General features: G+C 46.2%; 1 protein-coding gene across 1 annotated transcript in view; it reads left to right on the forward strand.

The window, feature by feature from the left end:
• TRANK1 (tetratricopeptide repeat and ankyrin repeat containing 1) overlaps nt 1–19,363 on the forward strand; it is a 115,571-nt gene extending 96,208 nt beyond the window's left edge. The window contains exons 20-25 of the mRNA XM_075547077.1: nt 342–445; nt 557–689; nt 5,651–5,796; nt 9,592–12,647; nt 14,052–14,150; nt 17,492–19,363. Coding sequence (XP_075403192.1) covers nt 342–445; nt 557–689; nt 5,651–5,796; nt 9,592–12,647; nt 14,052–14,150; nt 17,492–17,592 — 3,639 coding nt within the window. The 3' untranslated portion in view covers nt 17,593–19,363. The remainder of the gene's footprint in view (nt 1–341; nt 446–556; nt 690–5,650; nt 5,797–9,591; nt 12,648–14,051; nt 14,151–17,491) is intronic.
• The last annotated feature ends 1,187 nt before the right edge of the window (nt 19,364–20,550 follow it).

Consider the following 20,550-nt stretch of genomic DNA (forward strand, 5'->3'; position numbering starts at 1 on the left):
GTAGGGCGATACTCCTTGTGCGTGACTGATAGAAGATTAAATGATGGTGGTGGTATGGTGGCCTGTGGACAGTGGCCTATTAAAAAATCCTCATGATGTACATTCCCATGATTTCTGGGTATTTCCCAAAGGCATCTTTGGGTGTGAAGTGTTACCTGGTTATTCTTGTTGGCCTGCAGCCTCTACAGCTACTTTCACCAGCAAACCACGGCTCCCCTCTCCTCCAATGGGGCTGGGGTGAGACTCAGCTTTGTCAATAGAACCAGGCGACGTACATTTTAACTCTTGTTCTGTGGTATCACTGTTATCTGCGGGGGATTGAAATCTTTTGTCTATTCCAGGTTGCAGCCAAGTGTTACCAAAAAGGAGGTTCACTTGAGAAGGCGAAGTTGGTCTTGGCCCACAACACCGCCCTCAACATGAAATCCACGAAAGTCAGCCCCATGTAAGCCTCTCGAGGAGTACGCCTGCACTGTGTCGATGAGAGCAGCCGTTCAGATGGATTGGTGTTGGGTCGGCATGCCATGGCAATTCTGTTTTGTTTCCCTTCCTCCAGGGAAAAGCAGATGGGGTATTTGGAATTGGCAAAGACCTATTTGGAGTGCAACGAACCAAAGCTGTCTCTCAAGTGTCTGAGCAATAGCAGGGAGTTTCAGCTCTGCGGCCAGCTGTGCGAGAGGCTGGGACAGGTACGCCTCTGCTCTGCTCCTGGGAAGACAGGGTTTTAGTTGAGCAGATTGAGGGATGGGTCTCCAACCTCTGCGTGTGGTGAGAGTAGGCTCCAGTTTTAATGGAGAGCCTGGCCTCGATGGGTCTGAGGATAGCCCTCCTTCAGTGGGCCCAGGCCGCCCTAAGGATCCAGATGCAGTCTGTATACGTGTGTATGCCTTGTCCGTGTTAATGTTTGAGGCCTGATAGGAGTCATCCACTGCCATCAATGCAATTTCAAGTTAGAGTGACCATATAGTGATTCGTAGAGGGTTCCCAACCCCTAAATGTGTGTGACCCCTGGGAAGATGTGCTTGGGAGGGATGCTGTGGGAGTGTTAGATTTCCTCTCAGGGATTCCTGTGCTGCTGCTTCTCCCCTCTCTCCAGGGAGCAGCATCGGTTTCCCTGGAAACCGCTCTGGGCCCTTGCTCTGGAAGGCAGGCGGGAGCCTCCTTACAGAACCAGGCAGATCAGAAAGGGAGAGCTGCCGTGCAGAGCCAGCCTCTGTGTTTTCCCTCTACTTGGTATACATTTGGCAATGAATGAGGGTAATCTGCATTTTCAGAAGACAAAACTGAACAGGGTGGCTAGATGTTGAGGTGGCCTGTATACCCTAGTCGCTGAAGTCTCTAGCTTTAGAAGCATCTGAGTCTTGTTATATTCTATTTTATAGTTTGCCTCGTTTAAAGTCACCCAGCTAAGGTTTATTACAAGAGCCTGGGGCACAATGATTAAGCACCGGGTTGCCATCAGAAATGCCATTCTTTTGAACCAACCAGCCACTCAAAGACCTTGTGACCTGCTCCTGTAAAATGCCAGCCTTGGAAGTCCTGCGGGGGGAGCTACCCCTCTCACAGGGGTCACTGTGCGTCAGAATTAATGCCAGGGCATGCCACAAGATGTGTTCAAGGGTCTGACGCATGCATTTTGTTTTGTTTTATTTTGACTCTTATTTTTAGATCTCAAGAGATAATGAAATCATTTAGCAGAGATGCAAAGCCCTTACTGTGTGCCAGACAGACACTGGGTGTACTGGGCCACCAGGAAACCTTTTAAATTTTTTCTCTTTCATTTTCCACTTCACCCACACACCGATAGAGGTTCACAAATACCAGCTAGAACACCGGAACATTTCTCACAACCGCCGACTATAAAAATACTGGCAGAAACAAAAACAATAGCTTGTAGCATGTGCAGATGAAACCCTGGGATTTGAAGTCTCATTGTAAGGGGATAACCATGATAGCTCTAGCTTTCCCACGCAGCAAAACTGCAGGCAGTCTGCTCTGTGAGGACCCGATGGGGCAGTTCTGCTCTGTGAGGACCCGATGGGGCAGTCTGCTCTGTGAGGACCCGATGGGGCAGTCTGCTCTGTGAGGACCCGATGGGGCAGTTCTGCTCTGTGCTACGTGGGTCTCCCAGAATCAGGACGGACTCGCGGCAACTTCCAACAACAGCAGCCACTTTGCTTTAAAGATGGCTGTACTTTTGTGCACAAAAGTTGTTTTCCTCATATCCTTGCCCAAGTTTAGTGGTTCTGACTGCCTAAGTTTCGCAAAGCAGGTGGATTTAGTCTTCTGTAGTTTTAATTCACAGTACCCTGATTTATTTGTTAAGGTGAAGCATCCTCATGTATTTGTTAGGCAGACAAGTTTCCTGTCGTCACTAGGAACTGGCAGTTTCTATCCTTTGACTATTTTTTTCTGTGCTTCTAGAAAAGTCTTTTGTGGTTTTAGGAATTCATCTTATCTTCTAGATCAGCCCCGCCTAAGTACTGTGGCCACTAATCATGTGGGTGACTGTTTAATTAAAATGAAATGAAATGAAAATTTCCATCTCATTTTTCCTGTGTGAGCAGTGGCTACCCCATTGGAGAGTGCAAATATGGAACATGTTTATCTTCACAGATGTTCTGTTGGATAAGACAGCTTCTGTTTGACTTTTTTCTGTTAACTTCATTTTACATGTTTTGTTAAATAATATTCATATCAAATTTCTCCCTTAAAATAGTTTTTCAATATTGAAGATATTGAACAGTTACCTCCAAAATTACAATGCTTTTATTTTTTAATCATTTTATTGGGGGCTCGTACAACTCTTATCACAATCCATACATCCACTGTGTCAAGCATATTTGTACATTTGTTGCCATCATCGTTCTCAAAACACCTGCTTTCTACTTGAGCCCTTGGTATCAGCTCCTCATTTTGCCCCTCCCTCCCCACTTTCCTCCCTCATGAACCCTTGATAATTTATAAATTATTTTGTCATGTCTTACATTGTCTATCTCCCTTTACTCACGTTTCTGTTCGTCCCCCAGAAAGGGGGTTATATGTAGATCCTTGTGATTGGTTCCCCCTTTATACCCCACCTTCCCTCCACCCTTCTGGTATCGCTACTCTCACCACTGGTCCTGAGGGCATCATCAATCCTGGATTCCTTGTGTTTCCAGTTCTTATATGTACCAGTGTACATCATCTGGTCTAGCCAGGTTTGTAAGGTAGAATAGGGATCATGATAGTGAGGGATGGGGGTGGAAAGCATTAAAGAACTAGATGAACACAATCCCACTGAAAAAGGAGACAAGACAAGGATGCCCCTTGTACCCACTCTAATTTAACATCGTACTTGAGGTTTTAGCTAACAGCATAAGGCAAAGAAAAGGCATCAATGGTATTCACATGGGGAAGGAAGAGATGAAACTATCGTTACTCACAGATGATATGATTTTACATATGGAAAATCCCAAAAGCTCTACAAGGGGAGTACTGGAAGCAATACAGGAATATGACAGAGTGGCAGGGTATAAGATCAACAAACAGAAGTCTATCAGACTGCTATACACATTGGATAAGAACACAGAAGAGGGGGCAGGGAATGTATGGATGTGCTTTATACAATTGATGTATGTATATGTATGGATTGTGATAAGAGTTGTATGAGTCCCTAATAAAATGTAAAAAAAGAAAAGAGATAAAAAAATGATTAGGGCAAAGAATGTACAGATGTGCTTTATACAATTGATGTATGTATATGTATGAACTGTGATAAGAGTTGTATGAGCCCCTAATAAATTGTTAAAAAAAAAAAAAGAATTGTACGAGCCCCCAATAAGATGATTTATAAATAAATAAATAAAAAACACAGAAGAGGAGATCAAAAAGTGGTACCCTTCACAATAGCAAAGCACAAAATTGAAATATCTAGGGATATATCTGACTAAAAGAACAAAAGATTTATATGAGGAAAACAACAGAACACTATTAAAAGAAACCAAGAGTGACCTCAACAAAAGGAATAATATCCCATGCTGGTGGATTGGAAGACTCAATATAGTAAAGATGTCAGTTCTGCCCAAGGCACTGTAGAAGTTTAATGTAGTCCGATTCAATTACCCTCATCCTTCTTCAAAGAAATGGAAGAACTGATTATCAACCTCCTATGGAGTGGGAAGAAGACCCGAATTAGCAGAGAACTCCTCAATAAGAAGGACACAGTGGGAGGGCTTGCTTTACCTGACTTAAGCACATATTATACACCCACAGTGGGCAAAACCACATGGTATTGGTATAATGACAGATACTCAGACCAATGGAAAAGAACTGAAAACCCAGAAATAAAATCACCAGCAGACAACTGATCTGGGAGGTCCCCTCCTCTCCAAAAAATCAAGTGGATGCCCTCTTCAACAAATGGTGCTGGAAAAAATGGATATCTACCTGCAGAAAAATGAAGCAAGACCGTCTCTCACTCCATGCACAAGAATAAACTCAAGGTCGGTCATAGACTTTGAGGTAAAACCTCAAACTACTAGGGCCGTCACTGAGGGAGTTGGGACCAACCTGAGAACTTTGGCGCAGGGAATGCACAGGCTATCAGAAACAGGGAAGGACACTAAGACAGAGGAGGCACAAGTTGACAAGTGGGATATACTGAAGATAAAACACCTGTGTACATCAAAAGAGTACATCAAAAGAATTCACCAAGAGAGTAATAAGAGAGCCCACAGACTAGGAAATCATCTTTGGCAATGACACATCAAAGGCCTTATTACTAAACTCTACAATACTCTGCTAGCTTACAAAAAGAGAAAAAATAATTGGCCGCTGAGGAGGTAGGCAAAGGACCTGAAAAGAAAGAAGTTTCACAAGGGCAGAATCAGAATGGCCAATAAACATGGGGAAATGTTTGCGATCAGTAGCCATAGAGAAATGCAAATTAAAACAACAATGAGATACCACCTAACACCCTCCGAGATAGCCTAATTCAAAAAATCAGGAAGCAACAAGTGTTGGAGGGGCTGTGGTGAGATAGGAACTCTCATCCACTGCTGGTGGACCTGTAGGTATGTACAGCCACTATGGAAATTGATTTGGCGATTTCTCAAACATGGAAATTGAGTTACCATATGACCCAGCAATCCCCCTACTGGACATATACCCAGAAGAGGCAAGAGACAAACCTTGGCTAGACATCTGTGCTCCAATGTTCATGGCGGCACAGTTTACAATTGCAAGGATTTGGAAACCATCCAAATTTCCATCAACAGATGAATGGATTAAAAAACTGGTACATACATAAAATGGAGTACTATGCATCGCTAAAAAGCAGTGATCAATGGATGCAGCACATCGCCCCATGGGAAGAACTGGAGGAAATTATGCTAAGTGAAGTAAGCCAAGCGCCAAAGAACAAGTACAGTGCTTTTCTGTGTTTCCCCTATTAGCTCGTTCATTTAGATGTTTAGTGTATTTGGAACTTACCTTAGGATTTAACATGATTTTTTTTCCATATAGAAAATTAGTGTTTAACATGTCTTGGAGTGTTTTTCACTGAATCCTAACAAGTAATATCTTTTTTTTAATCAGTCATGATGCTGTATTGTTAAGATAAAAGGTTATGTTGTAAATGTTCTAACAGGAAAATTTGATTCTGATCTAGATAAAAGATGCTGCCTATTTCTATAAGCGAAGCCAGTGCTACAAAGATGCTTTCAGATGTTTTGAACAGATTCAGGAGTATGAGCTAGCACTCAAAATGTACTGTCAAGAGGAGCTTTTTGAAGAAGCAGCTATTGCAGTGGAAAAGTAGGTGGTTTTATTCTCTCCTTTCTCTTCTTCCCTCCTGGGTCCTCCTCCTACCTCGTACTGGGGCAGCTTGCTCTGGGTGGTGGTATGCTAATTCTGATCTGGTGCCCCTGTCCCTTGCAGTTTGAGTGGTGGGATCCAGGCTGAGTCAAAAGCTTCTTAAGAGCAGGCTTCTATGTTTTCATTTTCTTTTAACACAATATCACGTGGGGACTGAAGACAAAAGGTTTGCTATGAGTGTGTCAGCCACATTTGGAACTGTCCTGACATTTCGTACCTGATAGTAGTTCTCTTCTCTTTGCCTTTTCTTACTCAGTTGACAGTTTGCTGTTATGTGGATGGATAAAAGTCAGAACACTGGGGGGCCAGTCTGGATGTTGCTTCATTATCATCTGCTGATTCCCCAGCTGTGCACTGCTACATACAAGTATAATATGGATGTGCATATCCTCAGATGTAGGACACACACTACACACATGACCCAGTGGAAGAGTAGCCAGGGTTGGGGAAGGCTTCCGTGAGTCTTATATTTTTAGCTAACGTTCTAGTGGTAAAGTGGAGATGGATGGAGTTAAATAGTTAACCAGAACCTAGAAACAACTCTGCTCCCAAATCTCATGAAGTCTTCCTGGTGGTATGTTAGAGCCAGAACCAGAGGGATTTTGCAAGTCGGCATGTCTGCTGAGCGGGGATTTGAGTCAGTTTTCTGGTTTTAGTAGTGTGGGCCATGTTTTTGACCCTATATTTTCTTTGTTTTCTACCAAATTGTACTTATTTAGGGAAGGGGGTTGAGAAGTGAACATAATTGATCCAGATGTGGAAAATTTGAATCTTTAAGTTAATTTTCATGGAAGTATAACTTAGATTTAACAAGTAACACAGTCTTTACAAAGTAAACTTGTAAACCAGCACCCAGTTAAAGAAATGGATCTTTATTTTTGAAGCGAGGAAGTGGGTATGCTGAGCTGCCTTTGGTCATTGAGCATAAGCCTCTTAACAAGGCCCTTGGGACCATCGTTAGGTGTGATACACAATGAGTGAGAGTTTTATCATACGTCATACAAAGTGAGTGGCATCTGAAGGATCAGATTAATTGGGTTCAGTAAACATGCATAAGCCACTGTGCTGATACACACAGTGTGTGTGATTCGGTGACATTTAAGCAGACCTTACTCAAGTACCTTATGAGTTCAGATAACAAAACCCAATGAGAGAGGTTTCAATGATATGTTGGTTTGAGCTATGAGTGTAGTTAGGCTGAGCATTGGGGACCGGGTGGAGGGGACTTCAGAAAGTCTTTGGAAACCTTCCATTATCATTTAATCCAATTTTCCCATGACTCTTGACTTGGGAAAAAAGTCTTATTAACTGGAAGCTCACATTAGATTTCTCTGCCTGCCCTTTGAATGCTGTGCATAATGAATGTAAAGCTCATTTGCTAATTGGCCCAAGAAGGTGCTTTAAGGATATTTTACATTTGAAAGAGAAACACCAACCCTAGTCATGGGGAATCAGATTTTCTATTTTTTGGAGATAAAGGGTAGTTGGGGTTATTCCTCCTTTATAAGTAGTTTCTCCAAGTTCTTAAATTAGAAACCTTCTTTGATGGTTAACAGTGGTGGCAAGAAAAGAGAGGGCAACTCACTAACTAGAGGGTAAGAACTTATTAACTTGGGTAAAAGGAAAGGCAAACACAGGCAAATTTAGATTGCTAAAAGGGCTCACAACTGCAGACATCAGCCAAGTGCTTGGAGAGCCCTCTGCACTAATGCTTCTGACCTGCTGGCTATAAATTCACACATTCCCACGACCCACTCAGGATGCCATCTATAAGCTCAGGGCTTCCCAAGGCTCTGTGTCCAGCTTGCTGGCTCCACTAGTGTCTGAGGTTTAGAAGGACTTACAGAACCCTGCTTGCTATTGTTGTGTTTGTTTGTTTTTTTAACAGAAAATAAAAATACCAACCAAAGCAATGTGTATTATTCTGCCAAATCAGCACCCACGAGTGGGATATTTCAGTGTAGAATCAGTATTAGAAGACATTTAAATTAAACTCACTGCCATTGAGTCGATGCTGACTAACACTGAACCTATAGGGCAGTGTAGAACTCTCCTGTGGGTTTGAGACTTTTAACTCTACAGGACTAGAAAGGCTTGTCTTCAGAGCAGTGCCTTGTGATTTCAAACCACCGACCTTGCAGTTTGCAACCCGATGCATAATCAACCCAGTATGCCACCGAGGATCTGTAATATTAGAAGATATGAGGGTGTTCTTATTCATTGTATTACGGTAATGGCAAGGTGCTTTTGTTAATAAACTCCTTTTCTGTTAGAAATATATACGGAAGTATTCACAGTTGAAGACAAGATGTGATAGTGTGCATTTACTCTGCAATACAGTACTCCAGTAAAAAATGTTTTGTTTTATAAAGAGATTATCTGGGGTCTTAAACTTGCTAAAAACTCCATATACCCTTAGCTAATGCTCACCAGAATATACTGCCTGCTGTATTTACTCATCTTGATGGAAGTTTTGCACTAGGAAATCTGATGTTTTTAGGTCCACTGGTGGCATCATTGGGTAAGTGTTGAATTGCTAGTTCAAACCCACCAGTTCGTCCTCATGAGCAAGCTGAGGCAGTTCACTGCCGTGAAAAGTTATAACCTTCGAAATCCTACACAGGGTCACTATCAATCAGAATAGACTGGATAACAGTGAGTTTGTTCTCTCTCTCTCTCTCTCTCTCTCTCTCTCTCTGATATACAAGATGGCCCCTTAGGCACTTTTTATCCTGAGAAAACAGATTTTATTGGGTTGTTCTAGTGCAGTGTTTCCCAGGAGATACTGCGCACCCTCTAAGAGGTCACTGGAATGATCCAGTGGGCCTGCAAAAGTAGATCCTGCACTTACTCCTGGATTATGGGCTTTAGTATAAAAGTTTTTCATTGCCATGGAGGGCCTGAGTAATATTTTTCCCTGAAAAAGAGGTGGTAGGCCAAATAAGTGTGAGAACATATATTCTGATGTTCTGAGACTTGACAGTGTGTCCAAATATGCCCACTGAATAGCAGTCAAGGGAGCCCACCCGAGCCTCAGGAATCTCACTCAGGCAACCATATGTACATCTGGCCGAAGAGAAAACCCACATGTAATTGCCAGCGTTTCCAGCTCCCCTCCTCTTTGTTACTTATTAATCACATACTGAACTGGACAGGGCTGTGCACCTAAAATGATTGCCATGCTTTTATGGAAACTTAAAAGGGCCCTTGCCTGGGTAGTGGAAGAGGTTTGCATTCATCTAGTGACATAAAGGTTGTTGGTTTAAATGCATCAGGAAGAAAGGCCTGCCTCTGGAAAGCCACTGTCTTGCAAACAGTGGAGTGTACTTCAGTCTGCACCCAAGCAGTCAGGCTCAGACTGTGGTGCCGTGAGTCAGAGTTGTCGCGATGGCCATCAAGGGGGTTGAGGGTTTTGATGGGAGTATGAGGAATAGTTTTTCAAGGACAGTTTTGAGTATGTATGCTTTTTGCCTTTCTGATTGACTTTCAAACTGTCGTCTCCTTGAACTGCAACTCCATTATATTTTATAAATTAAACTCACCAGCTATTGGCCCCTTTGGAAAATAAAGGTTTTTTTGTTTGTTTTAGCATAAAATGAAGCATTTGTAGTAAAAACATTTGATCAGTGTGACAAGTGTGGATTTTCTTGAACCTTTTTCTGCTCTGCCTTTTGGAGAGAAATTTCCGTTGGGAGGGTGACAATAAGCTGACATTTGCATTCTCTGTCTTTGCAGGTATGAAGAAATGCTAAAGGCCAAGACCCTTCCCACCTCCCAACTGTCCTACTCTTCCAGCCAGCTCTACTTGGAAGCTGCAGCAAAGTATCTCAGTGCAAATAAGATCAATGAAATGATGTCTGTCCTCTCAAAGCTAGACATAGAAGACCAGCTGGTGTTCCTGAAGTCCCGGAAGCGGCTAGCAGAAGCCGCAGACCTGCTGAAGAGGGAGGGCAGGCGAGAGGAGGCTGCCCTGCTGATGAAGCAACACGGCTACCTCCTGGAGGCTGCCAGGCTCACCACCAACAAGGAGTTCCAGGCCTCGTGCCTGCTGGGGGCAGCCCGCCTCAATGTGGCTAGGGATTCTGACTTGGAACATACCAAGGGCATTCTGAGAGAAGCCCTTGATCTGTGCTATCAAACCGGCCAGTTGTCTGGAATTGCTGAGGCCCAGTTCCTGCAGGGGGTGATCCTGAGAGACTTTCAGAAGCTCAAAAGGGCCTTCTTCAATTTTGACACACTCAACCACTCAGCCGGTGTGGTAGAAGCACTCTATGAAGTAGCCAGCCACTGTGAGACTGAGCCCGAGATCATCTTGGCCCTAGCCCCGGCGGGCTTGGAAGTCCTGCTCAATCTGGTCAGGGCTCTGAAAAAAGTCACAAACAATGCCGAGAAGGAAATGGTTAAATCGTGCTTTGAGTTTTTTGGAATTTCCCAAGTGGATGCGAAATATTGCCAGATAGCGCAGAACGACCCTGGGCCCATATTAAGAATAATCGTTGACCTGGATTTAACCTCGGAAGAGAAGAAAACCAAAGATCACTTTTTGATACTGACCGACCACGTGAACTTCGCCCTCAACAGGCACCTTTTGAGCAGGCTGTGTCAGATCTCACAGAGCCTGCTGGCAAAGACCTACCGAGGCATCTGCGTGAGGTTTACTGTGGGCTTAAAATGCGAAGAGGAGAACTGTGAAGACTTCCACCGGCCTTTGCGGCGCTGTGAGGCCAGGTCTCTGGTTCAGTCGAAAATAAACCTTGTGGCAATCAACGGATTGCTTTTGGAAGCCAAACAAACCTTCCCTAAAATCCTAGCTGAAGGACTTGAAGAAATTGATTATATTCTGTCCCCAGACATGTACGGTCCTTGCAAATCTCTTCTGAATGTCCTCTTCCCCAAGCATTTCCACCAGCGAATACTTTCTGAGAACCCTATGTCATGCAAAGAAATCCTCAAGCCCCATTACAAATCCTTCCGACCCTACAGGTTCGCTTTGAAACAGTACATCCACTTCCTCTTTCAAAATGAAAGCGCCCGAAGCCGCAGGGAGTCCACCGACCTGTGGCTGAGGGCCATGCAGGCATTCCTGGTCTCCTCCAACTTCCCCGAGGAGTTTGAAAAGCTGCTCCATCAAGAGGAGGACAGCTACCACAGGGAGCTGAAGGCGCTCGAGTCTGAAAAGGAGGAGCGGGGCAGGGGCAGCCGGCTCAAAGGGGTCGAAGGGAAATTCGGCATGCTGGTGCCCAACAAGGATGATGAAGGGACCGAGAAGATTCACCTCTGCTTCATCCGCCTGCTGGAGAACTGCATCGACCAGTTCTACGTGTACAAGAACCCCGAGGACTACATGATGCTCTTTTTCCGTTTCATGAATGTCCTCATCAGGCGGTGCAAGGAACCGCTCATTCCCAGCATCGGGAACACACTGGCCCTGCTGGAGTTCCAGTTTATTCACTGTGCCGTGCTGGTGGCCCGCCTCAGGAAGAGTGCCATCCTGTGCCTCCCCAGGAGCTACATCTCCCTCCTGCACTACTGGGAGTTCCTGCTCTGCAAGACGGACAAGGGATGCAGGGACGTGTTCCTCCTCATCCAGGAGTACAAGCCCAAGGATGTGCCGAGAGCCGTCCAGGACCTGCGGTCCCACCTGTCCTACCTCGTCAAGGTGTTCTGCGGCTCTGAGAATGTGAATTTCAACGTGCTGCTCGACGCCTTCGGAGACATCAACTACGTGGTCTCCGGCGAGGCCGAGCGGAGCCTGGTGCTGTGCCTGGTGATGCTGGTGAACGCCCAGGAGCTGCTGCAGCCCTATTGCAAGCCTCTCCTGTGCCGCCACTTCCAGGAGATGGAGAGGCGGCTGGTGCGGATGAGAGTCAACTGCTACGCCCAGGTGCCCAAGAGGCTAATCTTCCAGCTGCGGCGCGTGATGCGGCGCGTGCGGGTGGCCATCGACGTGAAGGAGGTGGCCGAGGTGCTGCAGGACTTGCTCTCTGAGCGGGACGAGGAGTACCTGATGGACTGCCACTGGCGCTGGGAGAGCGGGTACAGCAAAGGGCCCCAGCCCCGCGGCCTGGTTCACGAGGAAGCCAAACTCAACCGTTTTCTCTGCGCCGAAGCCGGGGACTATTTCGCCGAGTTGGAAGACACGTTCGACCAGGAGGCGGTGGAGGAGGTGGCCCTGGAGGACGGAGACGACCACCTGGCCGCCATCCTTTTTCAAAAGCAGCGGAAGGCGTCCCTGCAGCGCAAGCTGAGGAGAGTGTGCTTGGTGGTGTCCCTGTGCGTCAGCTGGCGGCGCAGGGTGAGCGCCCAGGCGGAGCGCTTCCTGGAGGAGCCCCACGAGCCCAGCGCTGGCAACTTCAAAAGGGCCGACGTTGACCGGACCCAGTGCGACCTGTGTGGCGTGAAGTTCATCCGCGGGCCCGAGACCTACTTCAACCCCCGGGAAGCGTTTGAGGAGGCAGGGCCCGAGGTGGCAGCCCTTGTCAGGGCCAAGCTAGAAGGGGACAAGGGCCTGGAACTGAACAGCGACTCCTACGAGCAGCACATCCATCTGGAAGGCCACCGCCGGCAGCAAGCGGCCTACCAGAAATATGCGGCTTTCTTCCTTGAGAAAGTCGATCCGGCCATCCATGAAGGCAAGCAGGTGGTGCAGGACATCGAGCAAAGCATGTGGATCCGCAGCCACCTGGGCTCGAAGGAGCACAGCTACATGTTGCAGAGGAAGGTCCAGGAGAACATCAAGAAGGTCTCCGACAAGGTGGAGGAACTCTACAGGCAGAAGGCTTGGAGAGCCGGTAAGGGGCTCAGGCCACGGGAGACCCAATACGTTAGAAACCAATCCGAAGCCAGGGTGGGGGAGGGGGTGTCAAGAGCACAAGTAGCACCTGAGTCAGGACACGGTATAGTCTCGTCATTAGCAGAAACACATGAGAAGTGTGTGTTTTCCAATTAGAGCAAAACCTCATTGTTCTGGCCACCCCTTCCCCGCAGTTAAGATTTGTGTTTAGCTGGGCTGATTGGGTTTCCTGGCACTATTGAAGATTGAGGAAAGGAGGATGTTTAAGGTATTGAGGTCCTGATTTTATTGTGATACATATGTATATATATGAAGGCATTTGCCATTTTCACTACTTTTCCCTTTTAAAAGACATTTTTAAAACTTGTAATTGTGAATGAGTGATGGTTGACGGAGCAAATCATCTGAAGAGGATCATATTAGAAGGTCCGAGAGTGAGAGGGCGAGAGATGGAGCCCTGGTGGTGCAGGGGTTCCAAATTGGGCAGTGATCCGCATGGTGGACAGTTGGAAACCACCCCACAGCTCCTGGGGAGAAGATGAGTTTTTCACTCCTGTAGACTGTTCTCAGAAATTCACAGGGGTCACTGTTTTATTTTTAGGAGAGGGAGAAAAATGGGGAACAGAACTCAAGTCATAAAAGAGACAGGCTTACTGATCAGATTATAGAGGCTGGTGGGAACCCCTCCCCAATAGTGGCCACCCGTACCATTTTTTTAAGTATACAACTCAGTAACAGTCACTACATTCACCAGGTGGCGAAGGTTCTCTTGATTCACTCATCAGTGAACACTTAATGAGCACCCCTACGTGTTGAACCCTTGACTGGTATCTGGAGATGAGTAACTAGTTTTCTTATTGACCTTTACTTAACTGGAAGGTCGATAGTTCAAATTCATCAGTGACTGCTGGTGAAAAAGATGCTGTGAGCTGCTTCTCTAAAGATCACAGCTTGGTCAATCCTAATCAACTCAATGGCCCACACCAATAACTACAAGGACTTAAACCATATGCAATGTAAGTCTTTTCTCGTCAGCAATTCTTAGGTAATACTGGAATCAGATTTCCCTTACAACCTTCCCTAGCAACACTAAGTGTAAGTTAGGTATAAAATGTGAATGCATGTTTTAAACCATATTCAGACATGAGCTTCCTTGAATAGGCTTGCTGTTGGCAGGTTCTTCCAGTATACTTGGCAGTCATTGTGTCAGGCCAGCATCATAATGGTAGCTCATTGGCTGTGCTTCCTGCATCTGTGGCCGAAGGCAACTTTGGGACCTCGTTCTCCAGGGAAGCACATGCACGCAGACCAGCATTTGTGGGAGGGGCTCTGCTTCAGGAGTTGGCGTTCCAGCCCCTGTGGCGGCCCCTTACTCAGAGTCCTTGTTCTCTGGCTTCTTTAGGGAAGGAGGTGATGACCAAACTGGTCAACATTCTGACCCCGTCGGTCAGGGATGCGAAGGAGTGGTTGAGGAAAACCGAGCTCCACTTACAGGAAGAAGGTAAGCCATCTGGTGGCCTTAGATGGGGCAATGCTTTGGTCTCGTGGTTCTAGATCCTGTCAATCCCCCGTGAATCTGGATGGGGCTGCCCAGTGAGGTCAGTCATGGTCACTCACTTCTGGGAGCAGCACCCCCAGCATGGTAACTTATGAGCAGCAGCGGTCTATACTAAGAGAGCAGTTAGTCCAGGCTCTCGTTCTTTGCCAAAACCCTCTTTGCTAGTCATGAGCTCTTGTTGGATGACTCTCAGTCACTATTCATGCTGAGTACTGTGACTCCAAAGGAAGGGTAGATTGCAAAGCCACCCCTTGGTAAATGCTTGTGTCGACGGGAGGCCCCTGAACAATGCAAAGTGTGGGTCTTGCCTACAGAGAATTGTGGAAGAGAAGCAGAGTACCTTACTGAGCAAGTGACCACCGGAGCTAGTACCGCCCCCCCCCCCCCCGACTCCATGGTAATGTAATTGACACCCGTTTACTAGTACAAAGCAGCCCTTGCCTATGCACGCTGGATGGGGGTTTTCCTGCCCCTTGCCGATATCCTTATATGTAAGCACTGGGTGTATAGACCCACGCTCCACACTGTCCTCTCTGTTGACCTCTACTGGGGTGTTACTGTCCTCTCTGTTGACCTCTACTGGGGTGACTCCATGCATTGCTGCTTATTGCAGGAATGTTGGCACCCCTTCTATCTGGGAATTCCCCCCCAAAAGCTAGAGCTGATCTACCTGGCTCTCAAACCCCTCTTTTTTTCTTTCAGAATCTGACAGGTGCCCCTTGGTACTACTGCTTCCCGTCTGGTGGGGCTCAGCACTCAGTTTTTTGCTTCAATAAATAATTGTTGATTGTCTAGTATGTATCAGCAGGGTTCTGGGCCTGGGGACACACCTGTGGAAAAACCAAACAAGTAAGATCATTGGGGACACTTGGCTGCACCCTCCCACAGAGGGTTAATGGCTTGTGCGTAGCCAAGCAGATTCCCTTCCCCAACATGGATGCCGTAGGGTAAGGTTGGTTTGCTTGGTTACTAGGTTGGGATTGAAACGGCCTTAGCAGAAAGGTAAGTGTGGCAGGTGAAGTACTGTTAAGTGGTTAAGTTGTCGATGATTGAGGAGGGTGGACTCTGAAGATATGCTCACTCAAAACTCACTGCCCTCGAGTGGATGTCAGCCCATAGCAACCCTATATAGGACAAGGTGGAACTGCTTCTGTGGGTTTCTCAAGACAAAACTCTTGACAGAAATAGAAAGCCTTGTCTTTCTCCCTTGGAATGGCTGGTGGTTTTGAACTGCTGGCCCTCAAGGATTACATCCCCGTTTGTAACCACTACATCACTGGGGAGAGTAGGAATTTGGACATTAAGCAGAGGTCAGAGTGTACTACTACCCACAGGGATGATGGGATCAGGAGGCAAAAGGGAGAACTGGGAAGCTGTTGGCTTAGAAATCAGATCGTCTGCCTAGGTCTCTTGACTTCTTGTCAGAAGTAAGCAAAGGACATTTCAAGTACGCAGGAAGGATCCAAAGAGGGTATGTTGTGGCCGCAAGAAGGCGGTAAGGGACAGTGTTTAAGGCATTCGAGGATTTGAGAAGCAAAAGTGAGAGCCCGTATATGGATGGTAACAATAGACTGCCTAGACCAGTGAGCCCTGTCTCACTCTTGACCCCTTTTCAGTGTGGCTACAGTCAGTAATCACAGTTTCAACGACTCCAGGTAGTCCTATGAGGTAAGCATTGGACTGCTACTTGCAAGGTTGACTGTCAAACCCACCTGTCACTCTGAGGGAGAAAGATGAAGCTGGCGGCTCCCATCAAGTTTACAGCCTTGGAAACCATACAGGTTGCTGTGAGTCAGAATCGCCTTGATGGTAATGATTGTGGGTTGAGCACAGTGAGTATGTAGCCTGCGCCTTCAGTACCAGAAGAGAAGACAAGTTGGACTGTATTGGATAAGGAAAATTGGCATTCTACATCTTTTCTTCAACTTAGAGTTTCTCTTTATGGCTAAATCATATAATATTGCATGCATGATGTTTATTTTTATCCATGTGTTGATAGACATGTGCTATTTCCTGCTTGGGGCTATTATGACTAATGCTTCAGTGAATATTGGTCTGTACATATCTGTGTGAGTCCTTCCTTGCTTTTGAGTTGATTGGATATACACCTAAAGTAGAATTGCCAAGTGGACCACATATCGTCTTGTTGGGACTCCCGCCAGCTCTTGATGACCCTCTGTGAATCCTCATAATCTGGAAAATACTGGGATCTGCACCTTTGAACCAAGAAAGAGTTGAAAGGACTTGGGAGGAAAATGTCATGTCAGGGCTTTTTTTTTTTTTTTTTTAAGATACTTTAGAATATAGTTTCTGCTGGGCACCATGGCTTTTTGAATGTTTAAAATCTTGGTATACTAACTTTGCTTGTGGTTGAATTTAGGTCTTATTTGACGGCTATGTCATTTAGACCAAAAAAAAAAATCCAAACCCATTGCTATCAAGTAGATTCTGATTCACATTGACCCTATATAGTAGTGTTTTTCAACCTCCCTAATGCCATGACCCTTTAATATAGTTCATGTTGTGGTAACTCCCTCAACCATAAGATTATTTGTGTGATACTTCTTAACTATTATTTTGCTTGTTATGAATCGGGCGACCCATATGAAAGGGTTTGCAACCCACAGGTTGAGGGCCACTGCTGTATAGCATTTCTGAGTCTGTAAAGCTTGATGGTAACTCATCTTTTTCCCCGGGAGTAGTGGGTGAGCTTGGACTGACAACCTTGAGGTTAACAGTACCACCCTTACCGGACAAGACCACAGGCCAAAGGAACCTGTCTGTAAAAAAACCTTAATTCCAGAGAACGATGCTTTCTCTGGGTCATTATGGGAAGTAAAAGCAATATTCAGAGAAAATCCTATTTCTTCATATCTTTACTTTAAAGCAAGCATCGTTGAGACAGTTATTTAAAATTTTATTTAAATCTTTGTTTTTCGTTGTTAGCTGCCATCAATTCTGTTCTATTTCATAGTGAGGCCTGTCTACAACAGGACAAAACATTGCTACGTCCTAGGCCATCCTCACAGTTGTTGTTTACGCTCATTGTTGCAGCCACTGTGTCAGTGCATCTCATTGAGTCTTCTTTTCCACGGACCCTCCAGTGTATCAAGCGTGATGTCCATAGGACGTGAAATGAGGTCTCACCATCCTCCCTGCTAAGGCACATTCTGGCTGTACTTCTTCCGTGACTGATTTGTCTGTTTTCTGGCAGTGCAGAGACATTATGCGGTTGAGTGAAAACAAAATCACCCTTCTGTTCTTCATTTCTGTGTTTTTAATAGGCATCGTTCAGGAGGATGAATACGACAATGAAGGTGAAGACTTTGGTGAGCTGCGTCCTGTAAAGCGTTCACGGAAAGGTGGAAAGCAGAGGAAATACTAGTGCCAAATCAGATGTTCCCTCCTACATGTTCAGTGACTTTCATCCTGATTTCTGAACGTTGGGCAGAAAGAAAAAGAATATCAGTGTTAAAAAAAAAAGGCTATCTAAGAATGCTTTTCTTTCTTTTTTTTAAGAATGCCTTTCTTTGCTTTTTGTTCATTTCTCTTTTCATAGTGGCTTTGGGTCTAACTTGCTCCCTCATCTGCAGGGACTGAATACGTGTTTTCCAAGTTAAAGTCCAACAGCATTAGATGCTTAGATCCATTCATACACCAGTTAGAGGAGCCACAGTTGAAGGGGCTTCTTGGATTCTACCCTGATGCCCTCAGGTCCTCCGACTTGTCTCCATCGTGATATGAGTCTAGCAGGAGACATATTGTTTAAGGCGCTCTCAGATGAACCCTGGTGGCTGTAGTATTAAGCTCAGCGGCTTCCTTAAAGACTGACAGCTTGAACCTGCCCAGCTGCCCCATGGGGAAAAGAACAGGCAATCTGTTTCTAAATTTACAGCCTAGAAAAGCCAGCAGGGGCAGCTCTACTCAGCATAGGGGGTCACTGGGTCACTGAGTTGAAAACTGACCAGACAGAACCCCCCCAAACAGCCCTCATCTCAGAGTTGCTGGGCAATCACTGCACAGATCCCCCCACCTCCTATCCCACAGCTGTGACATGGCCCGACAGCATGTGAGGAGCTGTGTGTGCCAGGCTCCCTGTGGGTTTGCCACACCCAGGCCATCCTCTGGTCATCTCTTGAGCCCACGTGTAGTCTAGTTCCTTCTTTTATGTTAGCCGTCTCTCTCTCTGAGAACTCTATGTACTTCCCCACTCCCCACACCCAGCTTGTGTGTGTGTGTGTGTGTGTGTGTGTGTGTGAGAGAGAGAGAGAGAGAGAGAGAGAGATTCTCAGCTACTTGTGTAAGTCACAGACTACCTCAAGATGTAGTCAAGAATTTGCCTAGGTCCTTTGAGTGGCCAGCCTCAATGCCCTTTCCGTAGAGGGAAAGGCTGGGAATGTGGCCTGGAGGTTCTGGGCCTGCCTCTCCAAGGTGGTCCTAACTCTCTGCTTTGGCTATGGTGCAGACATTCCAAACGGTGTTGTGTGTGCAGCCTAGTGTGTCTCGTTATCTTGGTTCTCCCTGGCAAGCTTGCCATCTTCACTTAGGATGACATTGTGATGACTCCCATTCCCCCCTCCCCCCCCGCCCCCCCCCCCACACTGCTGAGTTCACTTTGGGATAATAACCAGCAGAACTACAGGTCAGGAGCCATTGGACAGTGTGGACGCCAGTCCTTGATTGGCGAGCCATGGGGGTTTGGCTAGGAATCACTGCCGCTTGGTTGGTAGGTCCTGTGGAAGGAGGGCAGGGTGGGACCTATATGGGAGGCTATTACTACCCACGGGCCAGAAGCCCACAGTATAGCCCCTGGGAGAAGCCATCATGCCTTGTCCCTAAGCCCTCTGACCCCCTACCCTTCAGCTCGCCCTGGTGCGAAAGGTCAAGTTCACTGTGGTCCTTAATTGTTTTGACCTCACCACAGAACCAACTTTCTTCCCGTGCTGCTACTGCTTTTGCTGCTCGTGGTTGTCTCCCCATTGGATTTCAAAACGACACAGTTTTCTTGAAATGTTTGTTTCCAAGTTTTATTAAGTCATGTTTCTAATTTTAATTCCAGGTGTCTTTTGTAAATTTCACATGCCAGAAAAAAAACACATGTGTACACACAAACATCCAAATCAAATCTTGTTGTATTACCACACTTTTATATAAATTAAAGCACTTCTCTTACCTGCTGGTGTCCTGTTATTTATTTCTACTCAGAGAGAGAAGGGATAAATTTTGCTGGTTCAGACACGCTGTGCCTCTGGAATGCAGAAATCCAGGGATGGAAGTGAAGGATCAGCCTAGGGGCTCACAGCTGCCCTATGCAAATCCTTTCTCCTTCGGATGTTTCTGAGCCTGTAAGGGGGGATTTGTCAGTGTTTGCTGCTGGAATATTTTGTTAACATGTTATCTTGGGAGACAAGAGACCTAGGATTGAATTCTTGTCCTGTATTCCTGAGCCATGTTACCTGGGCCAAGTTAGATCCACTCAGCATGCACACTCAAGTGGAAGGACCTCTGGTGGGGTGTGGGGCTGGGGGAGTGTCACAATCTGGTGCGGGGAGAGATGGAGATGTGGAAAAGTGGGGAAGGGGATGTACCCTCGGTGCTGTGTCTACCACTTACCTTATAGCCCGGCTTCTCTTGGGAGAACGAGAGGAGACATTAATGAGTTACAGTCTTGGAAACTCTCAGGAGCAGTTCTAGAGTCACTATGAGTCTGAAAGGACTCAATGGCAGTGAGTTTTTGGTTTTATTTGGAAGCCCCCAACCATCAAGTTGTCTTTTTTGGGGTCCATGGTTCCTGTCCACTATCAATGCATATCTGTTCTTGAGCATTTGAGAGCTGCCCCCTCAGCCTTTCATAGGACTTTTATTCTAATGAATCCCTAAAGGAAAGGGGACACCACCCTGACAGGGACATGCACATGTGCTCTGCAGTGGCCTGTGGCCACCTGGCTCCTCACCCCACTGTGACAGGTCAAAGTGATTGTACAAAGTAATTCCCACTGGGAAGCCCAACCCAACACCTAAACTGAAATTGAGGTTGGCTTCACTTCCTCAACGCCCTCACCCTTCGTACCCTGAGCACTGTTCACACACGTGGACCCCAAACTTAAGATCAAAAACATTGCAATTCACCTTTGCTTGGCCCATGCTAGCCTACCTGCCTTGGAGCAATTCACCTGGAGTTCACAATGAGCCCTAGGTTTGCTGAGCACCCTGGGAAGTACCCAGCAACCCTACATCTGGAGCTCATGCCACGCTTCTTGCCAGAGAAAGACGAGAGATGATGCATGCTCAATGGATCCGGGCACCTGCCCAAACCCACTGGCCAGAGAGCATCAGCTATCGG

This window comes from Tenrec ecaudatus, chromosome 4 (assembly GCF_050624435.1).
Source record: "Tenrec ecaudatus isolate mTenEca1 chromosome 4, mTenEca1.hap1, whole genome shotgun sequence".
In the NCBI taxonomy this organism is placed as follows: Eukaryota; Metazoa; Chordata; class Mammalia; order Afrosoricida; family Tenrecidae; genus Tenrec; species Tenrec ecaudatus.